We start from the raw sequence: 22,871 nt of genomic DNA, 5'->3' as shown, positions 1-22,871 counted from the left end.
AGAAGAGGAAAAATGCCCAAGAGCTGATAGACTGTATGTATATATATTTATTTGTGACTTGAGAAACTTTTTTGCTAGTCCTCCAGAAATACCACCAATCAAACAGACCAATCAGGAACCACAAGTGTGCAGGTAGTCCCCGGCTGGGCCAGCAGAGGCACAGGGAGAGCCCCCGGCAGCCTGCCATTTGTCCTTCTCCCTTCAGTCAAGAATGAATACATATTTCCTGCCTTTGCTCTGCATCTTAAGCAGGGCTGTTAACAGCTGGTCTTTCCCCAAGCTTCACTGATGTGGTAATAGAGTCTTTTCCCTGATCCAAAGTAAAAAAGTAAGTGTGAAAAACCCAGGAGCTTCATAAGGTGAAAGGCATTTCTAAACTGCAATTCATCCATGGACAAGGAATGTGAAGACATAGGAGCATTCGACTGAGAACATATGAGCTCACCAGGAACTTGTGAGCAGGTACCTGATGCTCTCCCAGTCTGGGTAAGGATTTATTATCCCTTGCTCATTGAAAGCATTATCTTCTCACCAACTGTCTCCTGACAACTCTCTCTTACCCCATAAGGTGTTCCAATGGAAACAATGACCAAGATTTCATCAGAAAGTCACACTTCTATGCAAGTAGGATTGAAATTTTTATTCCCAGCAGTTCCTCTGAGCTGATCATGTCCCTCAAGATGCTATAACCTAAGTTCTGCCAGATGACAACACCTTGACCTCAGCTTACAATTTTTCAAAGATGACACACAGGGTGCAAATTGCCTGATTTAGACCCATCTCTTCTCCTGTGCAGACCAAAATTATATTTAAAAATGGCTCTTTTCAACCACAACAGCCAGGACAGCGCTCATTTGGGAAATGTGACCTTTACCACAGAAGAATGTTGCAAGCTAACTCAGCAGCCACAGAAATCTCAATGTTATTTTTTTGTGGCTTTATTCAATGACATGAATCCATAGGCAAATTTTTCAGCATTTCCTCTTTTTCTTTTTTTTCAAAACAGCAACAATAAAAATTGACTGCTTCTCTTAGAGCAAAATGGAAGCACTAATTGGAGAAACTGTGTACTACATCACCCTCTGCCTTTGAGTTATTCCACAGCCTTTCTTCATCTACATTTCATTTCAGGGGGAGAAAACAACAGTCCAGTATTGACACACCTGACTAGAAATCAATCGGGCAGGCACAGATTCATTCACTGGGCAGCAACTTCCAGGTGCCCACCGTGGCTAAGGAGTGTCAAGGACACACTTATCAGAGAGGACTAGAGTGAACGTTGCCTAGAGATTACTTGCACGGTACAATCTAGAGCCCAAAATAGCGCATGCAGGGTTAGAGCCAGGTAGATCAGCAGTCACCTGATTTCGGAGCAGATTAGTTTGTGCAACGAGGTGAGCTTGTAGCTTCCCTTGACACCACTGAGGCGCAGCTTTCTCAAGCAGCGAAACAGGCTGGGGGAGGGAGCATGTTTGAGTGGGGAAAAAAAAGAAAAATAAATAAACAGAGAACAAGAGAGACACAAACATATATCTTTTAGGATAAAAAAATTAAAATCACAACAGAGAGTATTTAGAGGCTGGGCCAAACCAGTATCACCAAGGCGAGAGAAAAAAACAAACATCCTGGGACTGATCAGTTATGAATCCTTTGAAGCATGCCAAGTTTAGCAGTAATTAATGTTCCCATGTGGGCTGGATACTGCAGACCAGCCAGGCAGCTGTAAGAGCAACAGATACAGTTGTTAGTGACCTAGCACACAGACAACCCTACTCCAAGGCATGGCTGTGAAGTTGGAGCTCCTTAAAGAGAGGTCAGGATTAATTAACCATCATAATTATTTGCATGCAACAGCTGAAAGTCCACAGTGATTTATTTTAATAGCAGAATGTAAGTTTAGCAATAAGTGGCAGGGGTCCTGGGTGGGAAAAGAACATCCATATATCAGACAAGAATAAAGAGACCATGCAGTGCCAAAAAGTATTTGCACTGCTGTTTCTGTTACTATACCATGAAACCTTAATCAAGGCAGTTCCCACTTGTATCCTGTATCAGAAACAAGATTTCTCTTTCCTAGGGGTCCGTCATCACATTCCAAAGTAACTTACACTGGAACAATCCTAATTTAAAGGTCACAAGAGCAAAACTCCAGGCGCAGAAACAGAGAGGTGAACTTCCTACAGCAGCTGAGTGCACGCTGAGCCCCAGCTGCTGCCCACAGCCCTGCAGAGCTGCGTGCCTGCAAATGCCAGATCACAGGCTGGGCAGTGGAAACTGCCCACTTGGGAAGGCCACACATACATAACTCCCTGGGACTTGTTGCTCCCATCTTTGCAGGAGCAGGACAGTGCAATGTGTCACGTATTATCCTGTGCATGAGCTTAGGGCCTAAATTACAGAGGCTGGAAGGATCTCATCCAGTGCATGTTTTGGCTAACGAGAAGAGTATGATCAGGTGCTGAGAGACCCTTTCACAGGCTACATCATGAATAGAGCACCAACTCGTAACTCAGTATTTCACTCTTCAAACTGTACTTTTTTACATACCTGTTGGATCATCTTAGATGAGCATTTGGGGCAACAATGAGTGCAGCAGTGATAAAGGCAGCAAACCTCTGCTGCAGAGCACCAGGAACCAGCCTGAGTAAATCAATTCCTAGGAAAACTTGTCTCCACTGCAGCAAAGATCCCACTGGCATGCACCAATAAAATAACATGCCCCAGGGAAATTCTGCTCTTACCCCAAACACAATGAATTACTGCTTTGAACTGAAGGCACAACCAGCTGGGCCTCATGCCTTGCATACAGAATCAAGACTTGCTTTGCCACACAAGTGATGCAATGACACTTGGGCCATCAATCTCTCTTCGCTTTTGTCTGTCAAGGTTAATCACAGTGCATGCAGTGCAGTGTAGATCACTGATGACTTGCAGCTTAACAATAAAAGTACTGTGGCCACTAAACGCACATCTTTCACTCAGGGTAGAGATGTATCTTAATTTCTTCTATGCAGGAAAAACACCATAGTTCCTATTCCCCTGTACCAAAATAACCCTAAGCAAAGGATGACAACCCTTGTCAGCCTGGTTAAAAGATACAGATCCAGGGTCTTTCTTTCCTGTACTGCTTCTACGCTGAAGAGTCACAATTTACCATGGCCCACATTGAAGAGAATTAAAGATGTCTCCCCAGACCTGGACTATTCTGTTGTGCCAAGAAGTGCCCTGTGAAGGGAAGCACACGGGTTCAAATACATTTAGAGTACAAGAGGAATCCCTAACTCATTTTAGGGGCAGTATTCAATTCATGCACCTACTCTAGAACAAAATTAGCACAATTATCTTTCTTCTGCTACATTAAAAAATATAAACTTTATTTTTAATTAAAGTAAATCTCATTAAAATAAAATCCTTCACTTGAATATTGGGCAAACCCTGGATCAAGCTATCACAGGCAGGAAAGAAACCTGACAAGAGAAAACTCTTATTTTTCTGCTTTTAACCATGTTTATTATCCAGTAATTGCGACCAACAGACAACAGAACACATTCATCAAGTGTGCATAGGGTGCATTTCCATCAATGTACTTGTCACTCACACTCCTAAGGGTCTCTCTCCTAGTATATCAGAGGACTTCACAAACACAACCAACCTCAAGCAACACTCAAACATTCTTACCACTTCTTTAGAATGGGGAGATAGAGCCCCAAGAAGCAGACCAACTGTAACATTTTTCTGGAGTGCTGCTAGATTTTTCTTCCCCAAGGGGCACAGAGGCTTTTCTTCCTGTGCATGTGGTAAAACCCATGCCCAAGCATTTGGCCAAGACATGCAGACTGATGATGGTGAGTCTGAACCAACCCAACAGAGGCCATCCTGCCTTCCAGGAAAACTAAACAAATGGAAGGAAATACCTAGCAAAACCACACCAGTTCACAATACCTCAATGATCTTAAAGGTCATTTCCAATATGAGTGAATTCTTTGAAAACACAATGAAGAGGTACAGGTGAACTTAAAAGCTGCTCATTCGGCAAACGTAGACCTCCCAAAAAGAAAGGAAGGCTGCAAATCCTCCTGATTGCTTTACCTTTGCGATTTTGGTTTCATCCTTCTTCTTTGCAGTTTGCAGGGCTTCAAAGTGGTGTCTGGCACTGTCGTAATCCACAAGCTTCCTTCCTCGCTTTGCGATACGAGACTAGAAAGACAGAGAAAAGAGTCACACCAATCTTCCCCGCCAGCCAAAACTGCAAAACCTCCCAGGAAAAAACCCCTCCTCTTCACCCAAGTTCAGAACACCCCACGCTCTGCCCACAGACGGACTCTCCCCAGATCCTCACACAGGCTGCCCAGAGAGGAGGCCCTGGGAGCCATCTGTGGCAAGCACCATTTCAGAGGTGCCTCAGGAGGAGAGAGGACCCACCAAGGGAAGGCAAAGGGATCCAGCCAACAGGCCCCACCTCTGGCTGACATGCATGTTTTCAGAACTTTAGCTCAACTGCTTCCTAAGCCCCACAGTGTGCCTCCATCCTACAGGCTCCTTCATTATTTTTCAGGGCTTCCTGAGGGCTGCAGCCAGTCTCTAACTAACCAGCTCACTAGTTCATGTGGAAGCCTGAGAGATAAGGTACAATAAAAAAAGGCATTTCTGCTGCCAGCACAACAGAAGCACTTGTCCACATGCTCAGGATATGCTATGAACAGCCTTCTAGACCCTGTAACAGAAGCTGCAGGCAGCAGTGACTGCAGCCACAGGCAGAGGTCTGTCACCAGCATATAAGCACAGGAAATGCAAAGGAGAACCCGCAGCACCAGGTCACCAGCACGCAACACTGAAGCCAAAACAAATACAAGGAGGGAGCTGTGTACCAGACTTAGATTCAGAAATGAGTCCTGACAAATCCATGGCTGAGAATCCAGGACAGACAGTCAGGCCTGTGGCCTGATCCTGTGTTATCCTTCCTGAAGTGAGAAGCCTCAGGCTCTCTCTCCCAGGAGAGTTGAACTTTATCGAGGCTCTAGCCCACTGGGCTTCCCTGTTTTAGGAACTAGACATCCCCTCAGCCCCCTGACTCCAACACAGTCTGCAAGCACTCCAGACTATCTGGGTTGGAGAACACATCTTCCCAGCCTGACCATAACACTTTCCCCCTAGATCAGAGAGCCTGGACCGGCGTCAGTAATCAGCAGTCCAGAGACAGGCTGGATAAGAGAGTGAAAAGGCATGGCAAGGAGCCAGGAGGATTTCTAATTAACCACAAAACCCAGGGACACAGAAAGTGCAGAATGAGGAATCAGCACTGGGATTTAATGGCAAAAGCAGAATCCTCTTCTCTCCTGTGCTTGGCAGGGAGCTGTGGTTTCCTCTCCCCAGGCTCCTGCAGATACACTGCAAAACCACACTCAGGGCTGATCTCTCTGCCAGACCAGCTGGGAGCAGCTCGCACATCTCCCACACATGCTCCTCTGCACTTCCAGCAAACGCTGCTGCAGCCCCGGCTGAGTCACAGCAGGCCTGCAGGATCTCAGCCACATGCACACCCAAACTCTCTTCTAAATGCTCTGCTCACTCCAAGAGAGGAGTCACGAAGAAGCTGAGCCACCCCACAGTCGAGGTCACTAAAAGACACCTCCCAGTCATCGCAGTGCCAGCCAGGAGACAAGGTACTGGAGGGGGCTTCCAGCTGCACAGTGATCTGAGATGCAAGGTGATGCATCCTACAAACACTCCAGAGGAAACATGGCCCCATCTGGCATTTAAGAGATACCATTTTGCCCCTAGGTCAGCCTGGCAGAGACAACTGGAGTTTTCCCCACCTCTGACACGGCCCACAGCCACTTCAGGTTCTCCGGCTACCCCACCAGGGAGTTTGAGTCAATGTCACCCGTCTTTCAAACAAAATAACTCCTCCGTGTTTATGCAGCTCCCAGACTTCTAACACCCACCCCCACATGGGTGCGAGCCCTCCTGGCATGACCACTGATCACACCAATGCCTGTGATGGCACTAACAGGATTTAGCCCAGCCCTGGAAGGCTGCAGGGCTCCCTCCTATGACCCTGGGACAGCAGCAGGCACCCACCAACACCCCCCAGAGTACCAGCTGAACTCCCACAGACTTTACTACTTTGCAACAAATCCATCTTCATTTGAGCCTCCTTCAAAAAACAAACCAACCCAAACCAAAGCCAAGCCATCACAAAAAACTTCTGCTCTCCACACCCTTCTTTACTGACACTTGGTTTTACAGCTAGCAGAGCACCAGTGTTCTGTGCAAGACAGAAAATCCCCAGTCCCACAGCTATTCAGAACTTGGGCTGTAGTTTATCATATTCTCTGGCCTCACTGCAGAGGCCTGTACTCTTATTGCATATTGTGCAAAACCAACCAAAAACTCACTCAGAAATGTTAAAGATTATGCAAGAAGAGTCTTACTCCAAGAAGTACAGACGCTGACCTGCAAAGAAAGTTTAAAGTACTTTTTGCATTCCCATTTGTCAAGCTAGAGAAGATGGGGAAGCCTTGTTCAGGGCTAAACATCCAACACTGGATAAATTATTTTCTTTAACACACAAAAATTCCTTAATAAAGGCATGCTCTGTTTTCACATTCCTGCTGTGGATCCCTTTTCAAGTCCAAAAAATCCAAGGGAATTTTTACAGCCCCTCAAGTAAAGATGGATTCAGAACACGATAGAACGTAAAAAAATATAATGCATGCATGATCTAACTCATCACACATTTTAGTTACTGGGCCATTAATAAAAACAAGCCTTTTCACAACTAAATTAAAACCCTCTTCTCTCCATAAATCAACTTATTTTACCAGAGTAATGCCAGAATTCCAGTAAAAGCAGAAAATTTCATTTCGTGTAAAACAAAAAGCAGGAAATTATTATCATAACAACAAAAAACAACTCAAATATTCTGTAAATAACATAAGACCGGAGGGGTTTTTTTGCCTGACAATCTCAAGAACTCTAATTCCTTATGTGAGGCCTAGCTATACTTCTGTTCAAGCACAGCAATGCTCAACAACTGCATTTCTAGGAGTTTCTACCACTTGACAAAAATGTATTTGAATTCGAACACTTCTTATTGCTCTGGGGTAAAGAGAATGTTGCATCCAGCTGAACTACCCATAAGAACATACTGACCTTTTTAGGTTCATACCACTGAAAGTCCATTTTAAAGGAACAGTCAACTCTAGCAAAACACATCCATATCTTACTTTAAGAACCAACATAAAGCCACTTGTTTTAGGAAGGGAAACAGAGGTGAGTAGTGCGGTCTAAAACATTACTTGAATTGCACATTAAATTGCTTTTATGCAATAACATCAAATTCACCTTTTCTAGGGCATCATCTGACAACTGAGAAAGAACATTAGTAATAAACTCTCTAGTGACCCATCCAGAAATCAGCTGCCTCTAGCAATACTTTAATATTTATTCATCTTTGCATACCTATTCCCATACTTTTCAGACCCATGGGTGAAGAGAGAAAACGGCCAGCATTTACAGGCATGTGTGATGGTTTTCACTGCATACCTTTTAATTCCTACACACAGGCTTTGTGATAGTAATGCCAACAGGAACCCATTATTCTTTCTCAGCAGGATAAATCTTAATGCATTTGAAGGTGCTCAGTACTTAATACCTTGAGTTTTAGTGAAATTTGGGTGCTCCCACTCTTGTGTTCCTTTTAAAATCCCACTGTAAAACCTCAGCAGGATTCTAGCAGAATTTAAAAATTCTGAAGATACTTAACATGGAAAAAAGGTGACACTCTGAGATGACCCAATGCACAGCCAGAGAGGTTGGTAAATGAGACTTGGTCCAAAGCAGTGCCAAAATCTGAGTCTACAGCAAGCCCAAAGTAAGCCATCCTGCTGAAGAAGCAGCACAGCTTGCACTTCTGACTGAGGCACATGGAATCACATCCCAGGGAGATCAGTCCTACAGCCTTCAGTGGGTGGAAAGCCACAGCCCTTCCCCACTTCAGACTTCCAGGGGCAGAAGAGGCTGGAAAAATGAAGCAAAAACAGGGAATCCCAGGAGATAAGGACACTGCTGTTAGTGTTCATTTTACCAGCCTGTGACCTGCCCCCATCTGATACAGCACTATCCTCCTGAAGCAACAAATACTGACAAACGTTTTAAGAGACATGTGGTGGGGAAAGGGTTGCTTTCACTGGCAAGTAGCCAAGCTGATACTTCCCATATGTTGATATCATTACTAGTGCTTCCATATGGTGAAGACATTTCCTGCATAACCTCTAAATGAACAGAGAGGAGATAACTGTGGGGGAAGGGAAGGTCACAGGATATCATTCAAACCCAAGTCCCTGGACACAATCTCTCCCAAAAAGACACCTATCCAGCATTCTCCCTTCCCTGAAAAAGGCTGGTTACACACACAGCAGGACTTCAAAGCCTCACAGAAATCTGCCCTCCACACCAGCCTCTACTCATATAGTACATTTAGTACATACTAACTGCCTCCTCAATGTTTTCTGCTTACAAGGAATTTAAAAGACAAAACAGCCAAAAAGAGAGATTGAGATCTGAGCTATTGCTGACACTGCCCTCCCTGCACTCTGATGCAATAGGGAATTTCATGGATCCTCCTGTTTCACACTTATATTTTCTCTTCATCATCTTTCCCCTGCATTCTTCACTCTTGTTTTAAGCCCAAAAATAGAACAAAACATTTTCAATTAACCCAGAGCTGCAGAGATCTGGCTGCTTTCAAAGAAGACCTTGGAGAAGGGCAGCACACATTCTCCTAAAGAGGATGGGGATGTAAGAAATTGATCTTCAGAGCTTTTTGTCTGCTGTGTCTCTCTAGATCGAATAGTTTAAAGAGAATCTTACTTTAATATCTGGAAATTGGCCCAGGTATGTGTCCATAGTCAGAAGTGCTTGATCCACCAGCTTCTGATGGAAATCCGTCCATAGGAGATCATTGTTCTGAAAAACAAAAGTAATGAGTTAACATTAAACAAAGCCAACAGCAACTGTGAAGCCAAACCAGCTGAAATACAACTCAATTATTTATTGCAACAGTACTGCCTAATGCAAAGTCTCCACGTTAATGAAAAAATCAACCTGGAAACATTCAGGTTTTGTTTGAATTATCTGCTTTGAAGTCATTATTTCCTGGGCAAGATACAGATGTTATTTCAGGTGAGATTTTCTGCAGGAGAAGGAAGGGGAAGGAAAAAATCCTCCTCCTGCTCTCTTGTCTAGTCCTTCACCACTCCTCCAATGCCACAGACAGCTGCAGATAAGCCCAGTCCTGTAGCCTCATGGCAAATGAATCCAGAAGCTGAACTGCCACAGCTGCTGCTCGGCAGAACAGCTGAGCAAGAGAGCAGAGGGTGCTGCCTCCAGCTGGACCCACCACAGGCACATGCCAAGGGGGATCCACACTGCCAAATGACAGGCTGTGCCCTAAGCTCCCCAGAAAACACCTGGGCAAGTGGGGCAGGCATCACCTTGCCAAGGGATGAGAACAGCAGTCTGGGGTGACACATGGCTCAGCCAAACAAGGGAACAACTGAAACAAGGCAGCTGGTGCTACTGCCATGAGGGGCTGTGCAGCTACACAACTGGCTGCTCTGACTGCTTTTGCCATGGTCTTATCTGCCCCTTTCTCTTACACAGAATATAAGCAGCACACCCAGTTGACCCTACCCTTTTGGAATCCTCTGTCCCCATTTAGCCACTCTGGGGGGAACAAACAGCTTCTTGGCATAAGGGTATGGCTCTGTGTAATGTACAAACACCTGGCAACAATCTCCTACAAATATATGGGCCACATCCTTTCAGCCTTCCTTTCTTCACTGTGCTGAGTTTGTCTCCAATTCTTCTGCAAAGTCATATGCCTGAAAAAACGTGGTGCACAGACATAGCTTCCAAAGTTCCTTTCTGCTGACAGAGCAGAGCAGAGCAGAGCAGGACATCCCCACACCCTAGACAAAGTCTTACCTCTGCTATTTTATTTGTGTCATCTCTCCCAGGCCAATCTGGTTCATAAACTTCCTGCAAACACTCTGTCAGCTTCTTGGAGGCCTCGTGCATAGCTAGGAAAGAAGAGAGAACTGTTCAGACAAAGAAGAAAATAATGTGTACCTCACATTTAACCCTTTTGCTGAGGAATGGAGACACAGGAGCATTACAACAGATGCTGAGTCTGACACTTGATGACACAGAGATGGAAGGTAACCAGAGGGAGAAAGGAACCATGAGTGCAGTTGCATCAACCCTTTGTGTTCATCCTCCCCTAGAAGGACACATGAATGTCCATCTGCTAAGACAGCACCACGTGTTTGGCATCAAAGCACAACCCCATTCCATCCCAGCTGGCCCCAAAGGATTCTGAAAGATCCTCCCCCAGACAAGGCTGTCCTACAGCTCGTGCCTGGGGAAACACCAGGAAGGGGAAGGCTGCAGAAACCTCACTGCATAGGTAAGCATTAGAGGGAAGAGGCCTCTGCTCGTGCAGGCCTTACCTTTGACAGAAGCCAGGTAAGTTCGGAGGTCCTTCTGCAGCCTCGTGCCTTCGGACTGTGAACATAAGGAGATCATCAGTTATTCTCTCAGCTAAAAAGAGTGTAAGAAGCCCTCAAGCATTTCCAATTAAAGAAAACTGGTCTTGAATACGGGCTAGATACCAGTCCTATGATCCCATGAAACTTCAAGCTATCACATTTTTTTCATTTTTTTGCTCTGTGTTCTAGGAACTTCTTTTGCAGCAAATGTACTCATAACTCCTCTCCTCTTGTACTCTATTTGGGTCAGTTCCCAATGTTTCCCCAGACTAGGAGGCTGTTTGTAAAACTGGCCAGCTCTTTCCAATCCCTTGTTTCCTTTGCTGATGGCAGTAGGAAAAGAGCAAATGCAAACTCATCCAGAACTTTCGAGGCATGAAAAACAACTTGGGCCATGCTGTTGGAAGCAGATGGATTTCTCACAAAGCTATGTTATCACTGCAACTTCAACAGCTGGGCAGATTTAGCCTCTGCTTAAAGAGCACAGCTGCACTGGGAGCACAAAGGATCTCAGCATGAGCTCAGCTGAGACAAGAGGTGCCTGAGTGGTGGGGAGAGCTGATGGGAAACATCTTTTGAAGTCAGTAGCTCTGAGGCAGCTGTTGAAGATGTCCTGTGAGCTCCCTGTCTTTGGAGTTGGCTTCAGCTGTCAAAATTCATTATGCTGGGGTGCCCCCTCAGTGGGGCACAAACTGGGAAAGAGGAAGAATGACAGCAGGCTGTGAGGTGCAGTGGTGTCTTTTCTGCATTCGTGTTTTGAAAAAGACATGCAAAGTCCCAATGGATACATTATCATCCTGCAGCTGTATCATTTTTAATAACTAAATTTGAACTCACAACTTGGAGGTTATCAAAAACTACCAGCAGGGAATGTCCTCTGCAGAACTTGCCCACTACACACTTGGGCACTGCAATGTTTGGAGCAGTAACATTCAAAACTACCACATTTAAAATCAGAAACCACCTCTAAAATTGTGTCCATGCTTGCCCTAACCCTGCCACACCAGCACATGACACAAGCCAAACTCAGAACTCCTCAAGTCTCAATACCCAGTTCCAAAGCCACGGAGACAAAAGTATCATCTGAGCAGAAAGCCAGCGCCATGATTAAATGTCTAATCAATATTTTTAGATAAATCACCTGAAAAACCTACAAGTCAGGGCTGAAAACTGGAGCAAGCAATTGCAGCAAAGCAGAACCAGCCTTCTGTGTTCTCCAGGCATCCTCACCAGAATGTGGTGCTGCATCCTGCAGATGGAGTGGTCTCAGTCACCTCTTACCGATGTTTAAACTCAGAGTTACAGCTGATCTCTGCCATTATGGAGTCACCTAAGTCTCTTAAAAGTACTGAGCCTAACAGAGAGAGCTAACAGACTTCATAGCCTGTAAGATCTATAAGCAGAAAGATTTTCTATGAGAGACCCGTGTTGAGAGTTTTGCCCTGAATCCTGTTTTCCCTGCTCCCCTGAGGCCCTGTGGTTCCTGTCCAGTTTCCTCTCTGGCATTTCTGTTGATTTTTTTCCTGTCCACCAGTAAAGCAGCTCCCTTGCCACAAAGGCTTTTTTTAAAATTATTTTAAGCATTAATGCTTTCCCATAAAATTTTGGGGTAACTTTAAGACCATTGCTTTCTCTCTGTGCATGCAGCACCTGCTTTCTTCAAGCAGCCTATAGTAAGCTCTCAAGTACTGCCACAATTCTGCATAAATCAGTGAATCATCAAGGCTGGAAAAGTCCTCCAAGATCACCAAGTCCAAACTTTGACTGAACATCACCACGTCCACTAAACCAGTTCCACATCTCTGTGTTTCCCAAACACTTCCAGGGATGGCTTCTCTGGGGAGCCTGTTCCAATTCTCTCTCCAAAATGCCTCTCACAATGCAGTTAAGACACTGTCAAATACAATCCAAAACAGAAACTTTCAACACTCTTGAGTGCACATTTAAAAGATGCTTCTTAAACCAGATGGTAAAAAAGTAGGGAAAAGAGTCAAACTGGAACCACAAAAACAAATCAACTTCCCAGTTATCAAAGAGTTGAAAGATGTGCAGAGGGAAATTACAGAGATATGGCTCATATGAAGATGTTTAAACACACAAGTGTCATCTTGTTTGAGCAGATATTGACATACTTGCAGTCAGTGTAATTCAGACCCATGAGCCTGTAACACAACCAGGTATAACAGGAAGGACAGTGTACAGATGAGCATTTAAAAGTGCTATGCTTGGGAGGCTGGAAAACCTCTCTCCCTTCCCCAAAGACCTAATGAACCACCCATTACTTACAGCTCTGTGAAAGAAAAACTAAAAGAAACACTAAAGTGTTTTGATATCTTTCTGTGCTTTCTTATCTTGAAACCAAGCCCTAGCTAAGTATGTGATTTTCTGTAGAGCTGCTTCTTGGTAGCCCACAGGTTTCCTAGAACCCTTTTCCCCCAATCTTAAAAAGGAATTATTTCATCCTAATTTTAGACTGCAAGCCCTTTACATAAGCTCTCTGATTCTGCAGTTCTAGGGGGAAGGATTTTATTATCAGCAGGGATGTTCGACATGTGAGGGGGCAGGAGGTAATGTTCTGTTCCACATTAGATTAATGTAGGGCTAGAAGAGCAGACTGTGTAATTACAGGGAGGGGAAGAAGTGAAACTACAGCTCCAGGTAAGCCCCCACTCAGCAAAACTTTAGAATTGTTAAGACACAGAGCCTGAACAACTGGTGAGAAGTCCCACCCTGGGGTACCACAAGGAGGCTGTTAAACTTGTTTTGCCACCTAGGGCTGAAATGGAAACTGCTGGGTGTGAAGGGTTCTTGTCTGGGAAGAAACCCTCTCTCTGAGCTACTGACTGTAATGGGAACCTGCTCTGCAAGAGGGAAGATGCAGTCCCCACTGCCTGCCTTGCAGCAGGGGCTGTGCCCAACACAGCGTGGTGCAGGCAGAGATGGATGCAGCCCATGCCAGCCACAGCTTCCCTCTCCTGTGCTTGGTGTGAAAGGCTGTAAACCAGCCCAGAACTTCCACACATGTGGCAGCTGGTATCAAAACCCAGCTGCTTTGCCAGGCAGAAGCACACAGAGTGCCAGGTGTAAGAGCTGCCACCAGCCTCACACTGTCCCTGCAGTGAGCACTTCAGCAAAGGGCAAGAGAAGCCAAAGCCTGGCACACCTCAGGCAGGGGCTGAGTTGCACCTTTATAGCAGGACTCCTGCTCCCAGGTTGGCAAGGACAATATCTGGGACAGATCCTTGTGCCAATGACTGAACACAAGTGACACTGGGAAAGGGAAGGGGAAGAGAGCCTTCAAAGAGATGTTTGGGTAGGTTAATAGACAAAGAGATCTCCATGAGGGAGTAATGAGGGGCAGTTCTGCTGCTTGTCAAGCCTTCAGGAGATAAGCATGCCCTGCACCTGCATGGCTGTGTCCAGCTCTTTTGTCACAAAGCAAATCCATCTGAGCTAAAAAGTTCATACCATTCAGGGACCTCAGAGTGGTGCTCTTATATGAACCTGATGACAGAGAGTTATCTAAGAAGTGCAATGCCCTCCTTTATGTCCACTCAACCACTATTTGAGAGAACCATATACCTTGGTTGAAAATGTTTAAGTGATGTTTAGACCAGGACTACATTCCTCAACAGCCTACACAGAGAAACACGTGTCAAAGTGGTCCAACACAGTCATTAGAGTCAGAGGAACCTCTAATCTGCCAGTGAACAAGGTCACTGTCTGCTCACACCCTAGCCAGTTCCACAAGAGAGCAGCGATGTTCTGTCACCAGCCTGCAGCAAAAGGTCAGCTTTCCTCCAGGCTTACACTCCCCACTGGAGCAGACTTTGTAATGAAAGGTCATAGAAATCTCAAAGATAACTATACTACATACACCTCATACATAAAAAAAATATAAAGAAGTTTATATATATATATGTATATATAGCTGATTTTTTATTCCCCTGGTCCTCAGCTCTGGATATCTTAAGAATCCAGCTGACTCACACTCATGGTTTGCCCTGTAAAACAGGCATTGTCTGCATTTGTTTTAGTAGTAAGGAAACTGAGGGCCTAAGTAAAACCAGCACACCCCAAGTAACAAATGCAGAGCATTCTCCAGCTTCTTTGATTAATTATTTGGGGAATTTAGTTCATGGTCTGCTCCATAAAACAGGAAAAAAATTCAGATGTAAGGGATACAAGATGCAGCCTTTAACAGGCTCCTCACTGCACCACTGGAACTCACAGCTCTGGAAACTGAAAAAGCCAACCCAGACAGTCACATCTAGAAATCTGGATTTGAGGTTTTTTGTATTTCTCTTTTAAAAAGGTTATTTCTTAATTGCTTAAAAATTATACCAAAAAAAAATCACATCTGGTAATGTCATGTTGTCAGAAAGCAATTAAAATGTATTCTGCCATGTACAAGAGAATATCATTGCTGGACATTCTACAGACATGCTGCAGGAGCTTCAGGAGCAATAGCTACTATTACTGCCAAGAGAACAAGAATTAGTGTCCAGGAATCTGCAATCAGCTCTGGTTACACGTAAGTCAAAGCCAGACTGAAGGATTTTCATTACATTCAGCTGTGGCAAATCCCTACTCAGCTGGTTTTGCGACACACAACCACATCTGCTGAGTCTCAACAGACATGATGCAGCTGCCACTACCAGCTCTAGAAAAAGCTCCTAAATGTGTCAGGCCACAAAAGGGTAACAGATTTCTTCAGCACCACCTGAGCTATGCTGTGGCACATATTTCCTGCCACAAAACAGAAGCAATGCTTCCCCTAACAACAAGCACCAGCAAAACCCACAAGGTAACTGGTGCTTTTCCTTCTTGGAGGCTGAAGGCTCTAGATAAAAAATAAAACACACCCAGCTGAAGATCAAAACCTTCTGCTGTGGAAGTAGGAGGGTGGGGAAAAATTGCTACACTGTTAAAATATTTCTGTGCACTAAAATATTGGGGATGAGGCAGACACGCAGAAGAATAATGACTCAGGCCTGACACAGTGATTGTGCAAGTATGGGGAGGAAGTCAGATTTAGCTCTTAGCCATGGAAGGATGTTCCCTTCTCACCATTTGCTTTCTTTGTCCCCTCTGTCCTTTACTGTGCTTAGGAAACTGAAACTGCCTTGTTTCATTTTATTTTTTTATTTCTGTTTCCCACCCTATCCATCTTTCAGGGACACAATGTTGCTCTTATATCCCCACTTCCAGCGGAGGAGCAAAAATTACTTAACAAAGCAGCTGCTAACTGAAGAAAGTGTTCTGGTTGAACTATTTGTTTTTCAAAAACTGGGTCTGGAGCAAGTATTATTTTTACCAATCCCTTCACTCTCATGCCCAGTGACAGGACTGGAGGAAACAGGATGAAGCTGAGGCAGGGGAAGTTTAAGCTGGATATGAGGAAAAGGTTTTTCACCCAGAGAGTGGCTGGGTGCTGGAACAGGCTCCCCAGGGAAGTGGCCACAGCACCAGACAGAGAGTTCAGGAAGGATTTGGATAATGCTCTCAGGCACATGGTGTGACTCTTGGGGTGTCCTGCACAGGACCAGGAGTTGGAGTTGATGATCACAATGGGCCCCTTCCAACTCAGCACACTCTATGATTCTCTCACTGATTCCATGAAAGGGACCCTGGAGTCACAGTGTCGTTTCTTGTAAAAGTTATGTGTTATGGGTCACTTCAATAGGCTTATGACATTGTTTAACTTAATAGCCTTTAATTACACATTGCAGCACATGACTGGAAGGTAATACTGAAACCCAGGGTGCAATTACATGTTGCAAATTATCTTACCAGCTGTTTGTTGAAGTTCTGCACACACTGTTCAAACTGCTCATCTTTTGTTTCATCTGCTTTACCAAGCTTCTGAAGGACCTGTGGAGAGAGAAGAAGGAGACTTCAAACACAGATACAGCAGAGACAAAGAAACAGTTGCATGTTTTCAGTCCTTAGGCTGAGAAAAGTTTAAAAGTCACCCTTATTCTTGTTCTCAAAATTTTCAGGATCTTTTTCCACACATCATAGTTTGAAAACAAGTTTACAGATGAGTCAAGAAGAACTTGGACCTCTTACATTCTGCTGTGCTGAAAAGCATGACTGAGGCTTGTCTTTCACTGATCTAATGCTTTCTGCAGACAAGGCAATAGCAATCCAGTTCTCTCCTGAACCAAGACACAAACCACATCCCTAATTTGCCTTGTGTTGTGTAGTTACACTTACCCTGATTTAACATTAGTCTCTAGTCCAGACAGGGTGGGGTTCTGCTCCCAGAACAGCTGGATGGTTCTCAAACACAGAAAGCTGTGCAGAGATCTCAGGGAGGGAGGGTGGCTGGAGCAGTGAAAGTCCCACCTTCCTTCCACCTCTTCTCACTATGCACATGCTTGGCAAGAGCTGGCTGCTGAGAGCCACTGGGGACCTTACACCACTAATCTGTGTGACACTCAGTCCAAGTGTCACTTCTGAGAGTGTCAGCAGCCACCTTCCTGCACAACACAGCTCTCCACAGCCTGTAAAAAAATCCTTATCAGACTACTTCTCTTATCACCCTTCTCTCTTAGTTTCCTCTCCATGAAGCTAAGTGGATTGCTCTCAGGCTTAGAACAAAACAGCATTTCATGTTCTGGGCTGGCAGGTACATTCATCACAAGAAGTCTGGGAAAATCTGTGGAGGAGGGCAGCAGCTATTTATTTCCATGCCCCAAGCAACTCCAGCTGTAAGGAGACTGGGATATACCCTGTAACTGGTTAGGGCCGATTATATCATCTCTCTGAATCAAAACTAAAACCTAATCATGCCAAAAAAAAATAAAAAAAGTGAGGCAGCCCTGTCTGGAAAGGGCACGACTGCCCAAGAGCCAGAAAGCATTGGAAAGTTGAAGGCTCCCTTGCTCTGCTGAGCACAGCAGAACAGCCCCTTACCCACAGACCCAGCTATCATGTTCAGCCCCTTTTGGGAAGAAGGGGATTAAGGCAAAAAAAAGCAGGTCCCTGTTACTGACATCAGGTCTTCAGGCAGACCATTAGTAACTGCTCCCAGAATCTGAGGAACTGCCAGAGAGCCATGACAGTCACCCAAACCAGTTTCCTCCAGCTGCCTTTGCTACCCATGGATCTTCTCAGAGAGCAACAGAGAATTTTTCCCCTGCAAGGCAGGGATCAATCTCTCACGATTAGTCCCCAAAATGTAATTGAAAAGGATCATGCAGCAGGATGTAGAATAGAGTATTTTCAATCTGAAGTGACCTACAACAGCAATTTAGTCCAACTGGCCATGCTCCTACTGGCCCACTATCATGGTTTTTTTATACTATTGAGGTGGAGGACACCTGTTATGCCTATTTGACTAATCTCAGTCCCTCTCTCCCCCATACATGAACGGATATTCCCATCTCACCCCTGATCACAGTAACTGACTGTAGTGGAAGATGTGATAAATCAGTGCAGTCATTCAGCATCCAGCCCCTAAATCCCCTTATTTCAGCTGGGATTAAATGTCTAGGAGAGAATCACTGTTTTTCATTCTCCCTCTGTTCAACAGCTTTTCTTCACCTCCATAAATTGCTGAGATGTTCCAGTGTCAGCAAAAGGAAGGAAAAGGACATACAGACAAAAAGTGCCGTCTCTGTCACCAAGAACCACCAGAATTTTAAGTACAACTTTCTACAGCTCAAATGCCAGCAACAAAACGCTGCAGCTACAAATGCCTGATGTTCTTGGTAAATCTGTCTACACAGCAGGATATAGACAGCATGAATATTCCCTTCTTCCTCACAACCCCTTGGCACATAAGAGCTTGTTGGAGAGAGAAGGGGCAATGTTGTTTGTGCTGGTGGAGCCCTGTACACCAGGCCCTGGTGTCTCCTGTGCCCATCCCAACACTGCTGCTGAGGTAACACATTCCTCTGCCATGCCAGCAGGAGAGAAGGATTCAGTATGGCCTCATCTTTCTCATCAAGTGGTATGGGCAACTCCTCCAGATATTGTTCAGCTGCACTCCCCTAGGCTGTCACATCTATGGAGCAGGGATTTCCCACCTGCTGGGTGACTTTCTGGGTGTTCCAAGAGCAGGCACACCAACAGCACCCATCACTGATAACAATAAAGCATGCAAGCTGTGAATTCCAAAACAGAATTATGTTATCAATGTGCAGATGAATAGAATTACTGGGGATACAAAGGAGATTTTTACAGGGCAATGCATCTGTCTGGCTAGTCAAAAGCTGTGATGCTTTCATGCCTGGAGGGGAGGGGAGCATTTGATTGGGAGGAATCTGGAGTATGTCACCAGGGTCAAAGGTTTAGAACAGCCTCAGTGCTTCCTGGTGTAAAACACTAAGCAGCACTCACAGACTATTCGTTAGGGAGACACTTGCCTGTTTCCATCATATCCAAGGAGTTAATTTCCAATTCTACTGCCCCTTGGGGAACATGCACACTTAGTCTGGGATCATTTGGCCAGCTGGGAAAATCTTGTTCCACTGCGCTGAGATGCTCTGCACAATTCCTGCAGAACACTGGGCACTGCAAAGGGCTCCAACTCCCAGCCTATCTCTAAGGAAAAAGCTCCTGCTGTAACAGGAGCCTGCTCAGGTGAGGAGAAGCTCTTAATAAGGAAGAAGAAGGAACCCTGCGTGATTCCACAGTGGTGACAAGGAGTGGGTGAAACAGATGAATTGGAGATGCCTGCAGAGAAATAAAGCAAGGAAAACAAAACCAGGTACAAGAGAAAGTCCCTGTATCAGTCCCTGACTACACAAAAAAAAAACTCTGTTCTTGCTTCCTACACTATTGGAAGATCCTAGCTCTACAGAGATGGGGCAACTGAGATTCTTTAAAAGAATTTAGTGCATTTTCAGTCTCATGGAAGGGTGAGATTTTTAAAATGTTACATTCAATGCTATCCATTAGAAGCTAACCTATTTCTTGGTTACAATACCTTATAATTGTTTTTCAGGGTCAAAAAAGGGTTTGTCTGGGCTTGAATTCATTAAATATATGTTGTTTGAGCTTGCTGACTTGGCTAAAGCAACTTAAATATTTGTTTTTGGTTGATTTACAGGCATCTTTGCACTGCAAAAGCAAGCAAGGAAAACTAACAAGCACTAATACATCGTTTGATATAACTTCATGTTTTTGTTTAGCTACTTTTGGCAAAAGGCTTTTCTGTGTATTTCAATTTCATGTATTTCAATTTTTACTCCCCATGTGGTAGATGAAAGCTTGTGCCCCATGTCTGCTGGTCCTACAGGCAAGCCCTAGCCATGCAACGATCCCTTTTTTTACGTGCTATGATGCAGCAGAGAGACAACAGCCCTGAGCTGCAGCAGGACAGTGGTTATCTCCCCACAATGCTCCTCCTCATAACTAGATCTGCCCCACACACCAGCCCAGAGGTCAAACCCAAAGTCCTCTGAGCAGCACAGAGGGCTGGCGCCACAACACTGGCCCTCAAGCCTCCTCCCAGCTCCCCCATCAAAGAACTGTGCTGGCAAGTTGTACTACCAAATCCCCTGGACTCCCTGAAGCAGGCAGGGATGGAGCAGCTGGCCCTGGGTGTGCTGCTGACTGCAGACATGTCTGTGCTCACTGCTAATAACCCATGAGCTCACAGGACAGCTCTCCTCCCCAGGCTGGTACGTGCCGTCATAGGTCAGGCTATTCCGGGGGAGCCACGGCTGCTCCCTCCCTTCCCCTGCGACAGTTTTTAATCCTCCAGCTCACTGCAAAGCCAGATAAAGTTCGGATGGAAACTTCAGGCTCTTTGATAGCTATTAATGGAGCAGATTTACCAGGGTAGGAGACAGGGCTCCACTGCAGCTCCCAAATCTCGGGGTGGATCAGAGATGGTGTGATGTGTCAGCTGCTGTCGGGCGGCAAACCACACCAGAAGCAGGCATGGATCTGGCATTTAAAAGATTAGGCAGCAACCATGGCTCCCTGGTCTGCCCTTGACCTCAGGAGTCCTGGCCCTGCATAAGGACAGGGACCATTTCTAGATGGCACAAGATAGGGTGAAGGAGGGAATACTTTGTCTGAATCCTACAAAATTCCTTGTAAAACGGATTTCAGAGGAGGCTCTACCGTTGCTGTGGGTTAGAGTCTTGATTTACTATGGCAGCAACAAAATTATTTACTATCATATATTGATTTACAGTCTTGATTTACTATGACAGGATGGGGCTGTCATCCCAGCGAGTGTTTTTTGCCTCAGGCACCAGATAGCTTTTCCAGCATTTCTCAGAAACCAGGTCTCTTCTAATAACTATAGCTAGAGCTGCAAATGCTCTGTACACAGTAAGACCAACAGGCATGGACCAGCTACTGTAGCATCTGCAAAGCAAGCCAGTAGAGCCTCAGTTTTTCCTGCACTTGAATAAAAGCAACAAACAAAACAAGGAGACTCAAGAGTTCGCCTGAAGTTTTTGAAGCACTCTAAGAACCTAGAAGGCAAGACGCTATTAACAAATCAGTGAATAATCACGTTCCTCTCGTATCACGGATGTGTTTGTAATCTGCTGTTGTGGGCAGAACCATCTGCAGTAAACTTGGAATTGCTACACTTCAGGAAGTGAGGTAACACAGAAGTGAAAGGGAAATATGAAAATCCTCATACCAGAACATGTGGCATTTACTAGCAGTGGTCAGAGAAGTAAAGGCATGAAACAGCCTTTAAAAACAGCAGCTGTTCCTAGCAAATTTGAGCATTTGCTTTGGGCTATCCAAGTTGCAGGTTTTCCTCAAAGACCATGAGAGTCACACAACAACTGATCATTACCTAAATACCACAAGTCTTACAACTCAAAAGGAAGCATCTTATCTGGCTGCAGTTTACCGTTTTTTTCCTAGGTTTGTACAGGAGGAAACATTCCTGAAGGAAAAGCCCCCACACTGATTAGCATAGGGTCTCCAGAGCTCTGCTTCAGACATTGGGTGGGAAGGGAATGGAGATGTGGACATCAGCCCTGTGACCACCAAATTCTGATACAGAGCAGCAGTCCCAAGTAAGGACAAACACTTGCTGGCAGTGCAGCAGCTGGCAGCACCAAGAAGCAGTATCAGACCAACTAAAATGCAGTTCTGCTTTGCTCAAAAAAGCAACTGCAAACACATTTATGCTTTCTAATAAATAAATATATGCCAGCTGCTCAATGCAGCCACAGTTCTCAGTCAGCACCTTCCCTCACTCCCTTTTGAAATATCAATGCCACAACACAACAAAAGCCCTGAAACCCCATGTAGGCTCGCTATGTGAACCAATAACCTACTAAAACTCTACTTTCCATGGCATATGGGTCACCCAGGCCAAAGACCAGCTTAGGGAATGCAAGTGATGAGCAGGAAGGCAATAAAATAAATGCATTTATTTTGTGGATCTCAAATAAAGCTAAATCTGAAACATCTGAATTGAGAGTGGTTCATCAACCCCTGATGAAGGGGAAGTCACTAAGCCCGCAGCCAGGGGAACTTCAGCCCTACAAGTCCACATCTTACTCCCCACAGTATCACAGAGGGGCTGCACTTACTGACATGAGCCCACCTCATCTCCATCTCCTGACCTCTCCACCTCTTATCAACAGCACTTCTGACTGTTGCTGTGTCTGTCAACTCCAGTGCATAATCCCAAGTACCTAATGGGCACTGAGCCAGTAACTACCATGACTAATTCTGAATTGCAAGAAATTGGCATGTGTCAATGGGTCAACTAGCAACAGAACAAATAGGTCTTTGATCTCAGGCTGCTGCCTGCTATTCCATGGAAGACATTCTACTCGGAAGAGGAGGAGAAGGAAATAGTGTTTAAGTCAGATTGAAAGCACAAAGCCACATAAATTAATAAGGTACAGACAAAGGAAGTTTCATAAGCTTTTTTAAGCCTCATTTCTTCTGTGCCCAGATGCAATGTGACTTGTTCAATGAAGTAGATTTGTGCTCATGGAATACTTTGGTTACTGCATTCAGATCTGGGGAGAAAAGCATGAGCAGCACTGGGAATCTGCTCCCCCTCCAGCCCTCCCCAGGAGAAGGGCACGTCCTCCTGCCCTCCATGCCTGACTCCAGGCTGGTTTTGGGGACAGCCTGGCTTTCCTCATGCAAGCCTGGCACAATTAAGTCTTTCTTTCAAACAATTGGACAAAGGAAGATGGGGGGGAGAGGAAGAAACTCCAAACATGAACACTTCATTTTAAATTGAGGAAATTATTCCCATAGCTGAGCAATCACCAAGACCCTTGGATCACCGGAAGATGGGAAAGGGCAATGTCAAACTTGGCACAGACAGAGCAGTTCTTGTTTGCTTCTTACTTGCTAACAAGGTTG

General features: G+C 45.0%; 1 protein-coding gene and 1 long non-coding RNA gene across 18 annotated transcripts in view; one reads left to right on the top strand and one right to left on the bottom strand.

The window, feature by feature from the left end:
• The window catches only part of BIN1 (bridging integrator 1), a 92,475-nt gene that overhangs the window by 38,147 nt on the left and 31,457 nt on the right, over positions 1 to 22,871 (bottom strand). For 9 of the 17 annotated variants that reach the window (XM_086896412.1, XM_086896414.1, XM_086896419.1 and 6 more), the window contains exons 2-7: positions 16,347 to 16,427; positions 10,515 to 10,569; positions 9,991 to 10,085; positions 8,875 to 8,970; positions 4,090 to 4,197; positions 1,362 to 1,454 (exon numbers count right to left, since the gene is read on the bottom strand). In XM_086896412.1, coding sequence (XP_086752538.1) covers positions 1,362 to 1,454; positions 4,090 to 4,197; positions 8,875 to 8,970; positions 9,991 to 10,085; positions 10,515 to 10,569; positions 16,347 to 16,427 — 528 coding nt within the window. The remainder of the gene's footprint in view (positions 1 to 1,361; positions 1,455 to 4,089; positions 4,198 to 8,874; positions 8,971 to 9,990; positions 10,086 to 10,514; positions 10,570 to 16,346; positions 16,428 to 22,871) is intronic. The other 8 variants (XM_086896426.1, XM_086896417.1, XM_086896418.1 and 5 more) reach the window with 1 other exon arrangement.
• Positions 15,248 to 17,636, top strand: LOC147652266 (uncharacterized). Its single transcript, XR_015288900.1, has 2 exons — positions 15,248 to 15,360; positions 15,731 to 17,636. It is a non-coding gene; the product is annotated as an uncharacterized LOC147652266 (long non-coding RNA).

This window comes from Cyanistes caeruleus, chromosome 7 (assembly GCF_971803275.1).
Source record: "Cyanistes caeruleus chromosome 7, bCyaCae1.hap1.1, whole genome shotgun sequence".
NCBI classification, from domain to species: domain Eukaryota; kingdom Metazoa; phylum Chordata; class Aves; order Passeriformes; family Paridae; genus Cyanistes; species Cyanistes caeruleus.
The sequence above is the reverse complement of the archived record's forward strand: the minus strand, read 5'-3'. Positions and strand labels throughout refer to the sequence as shown.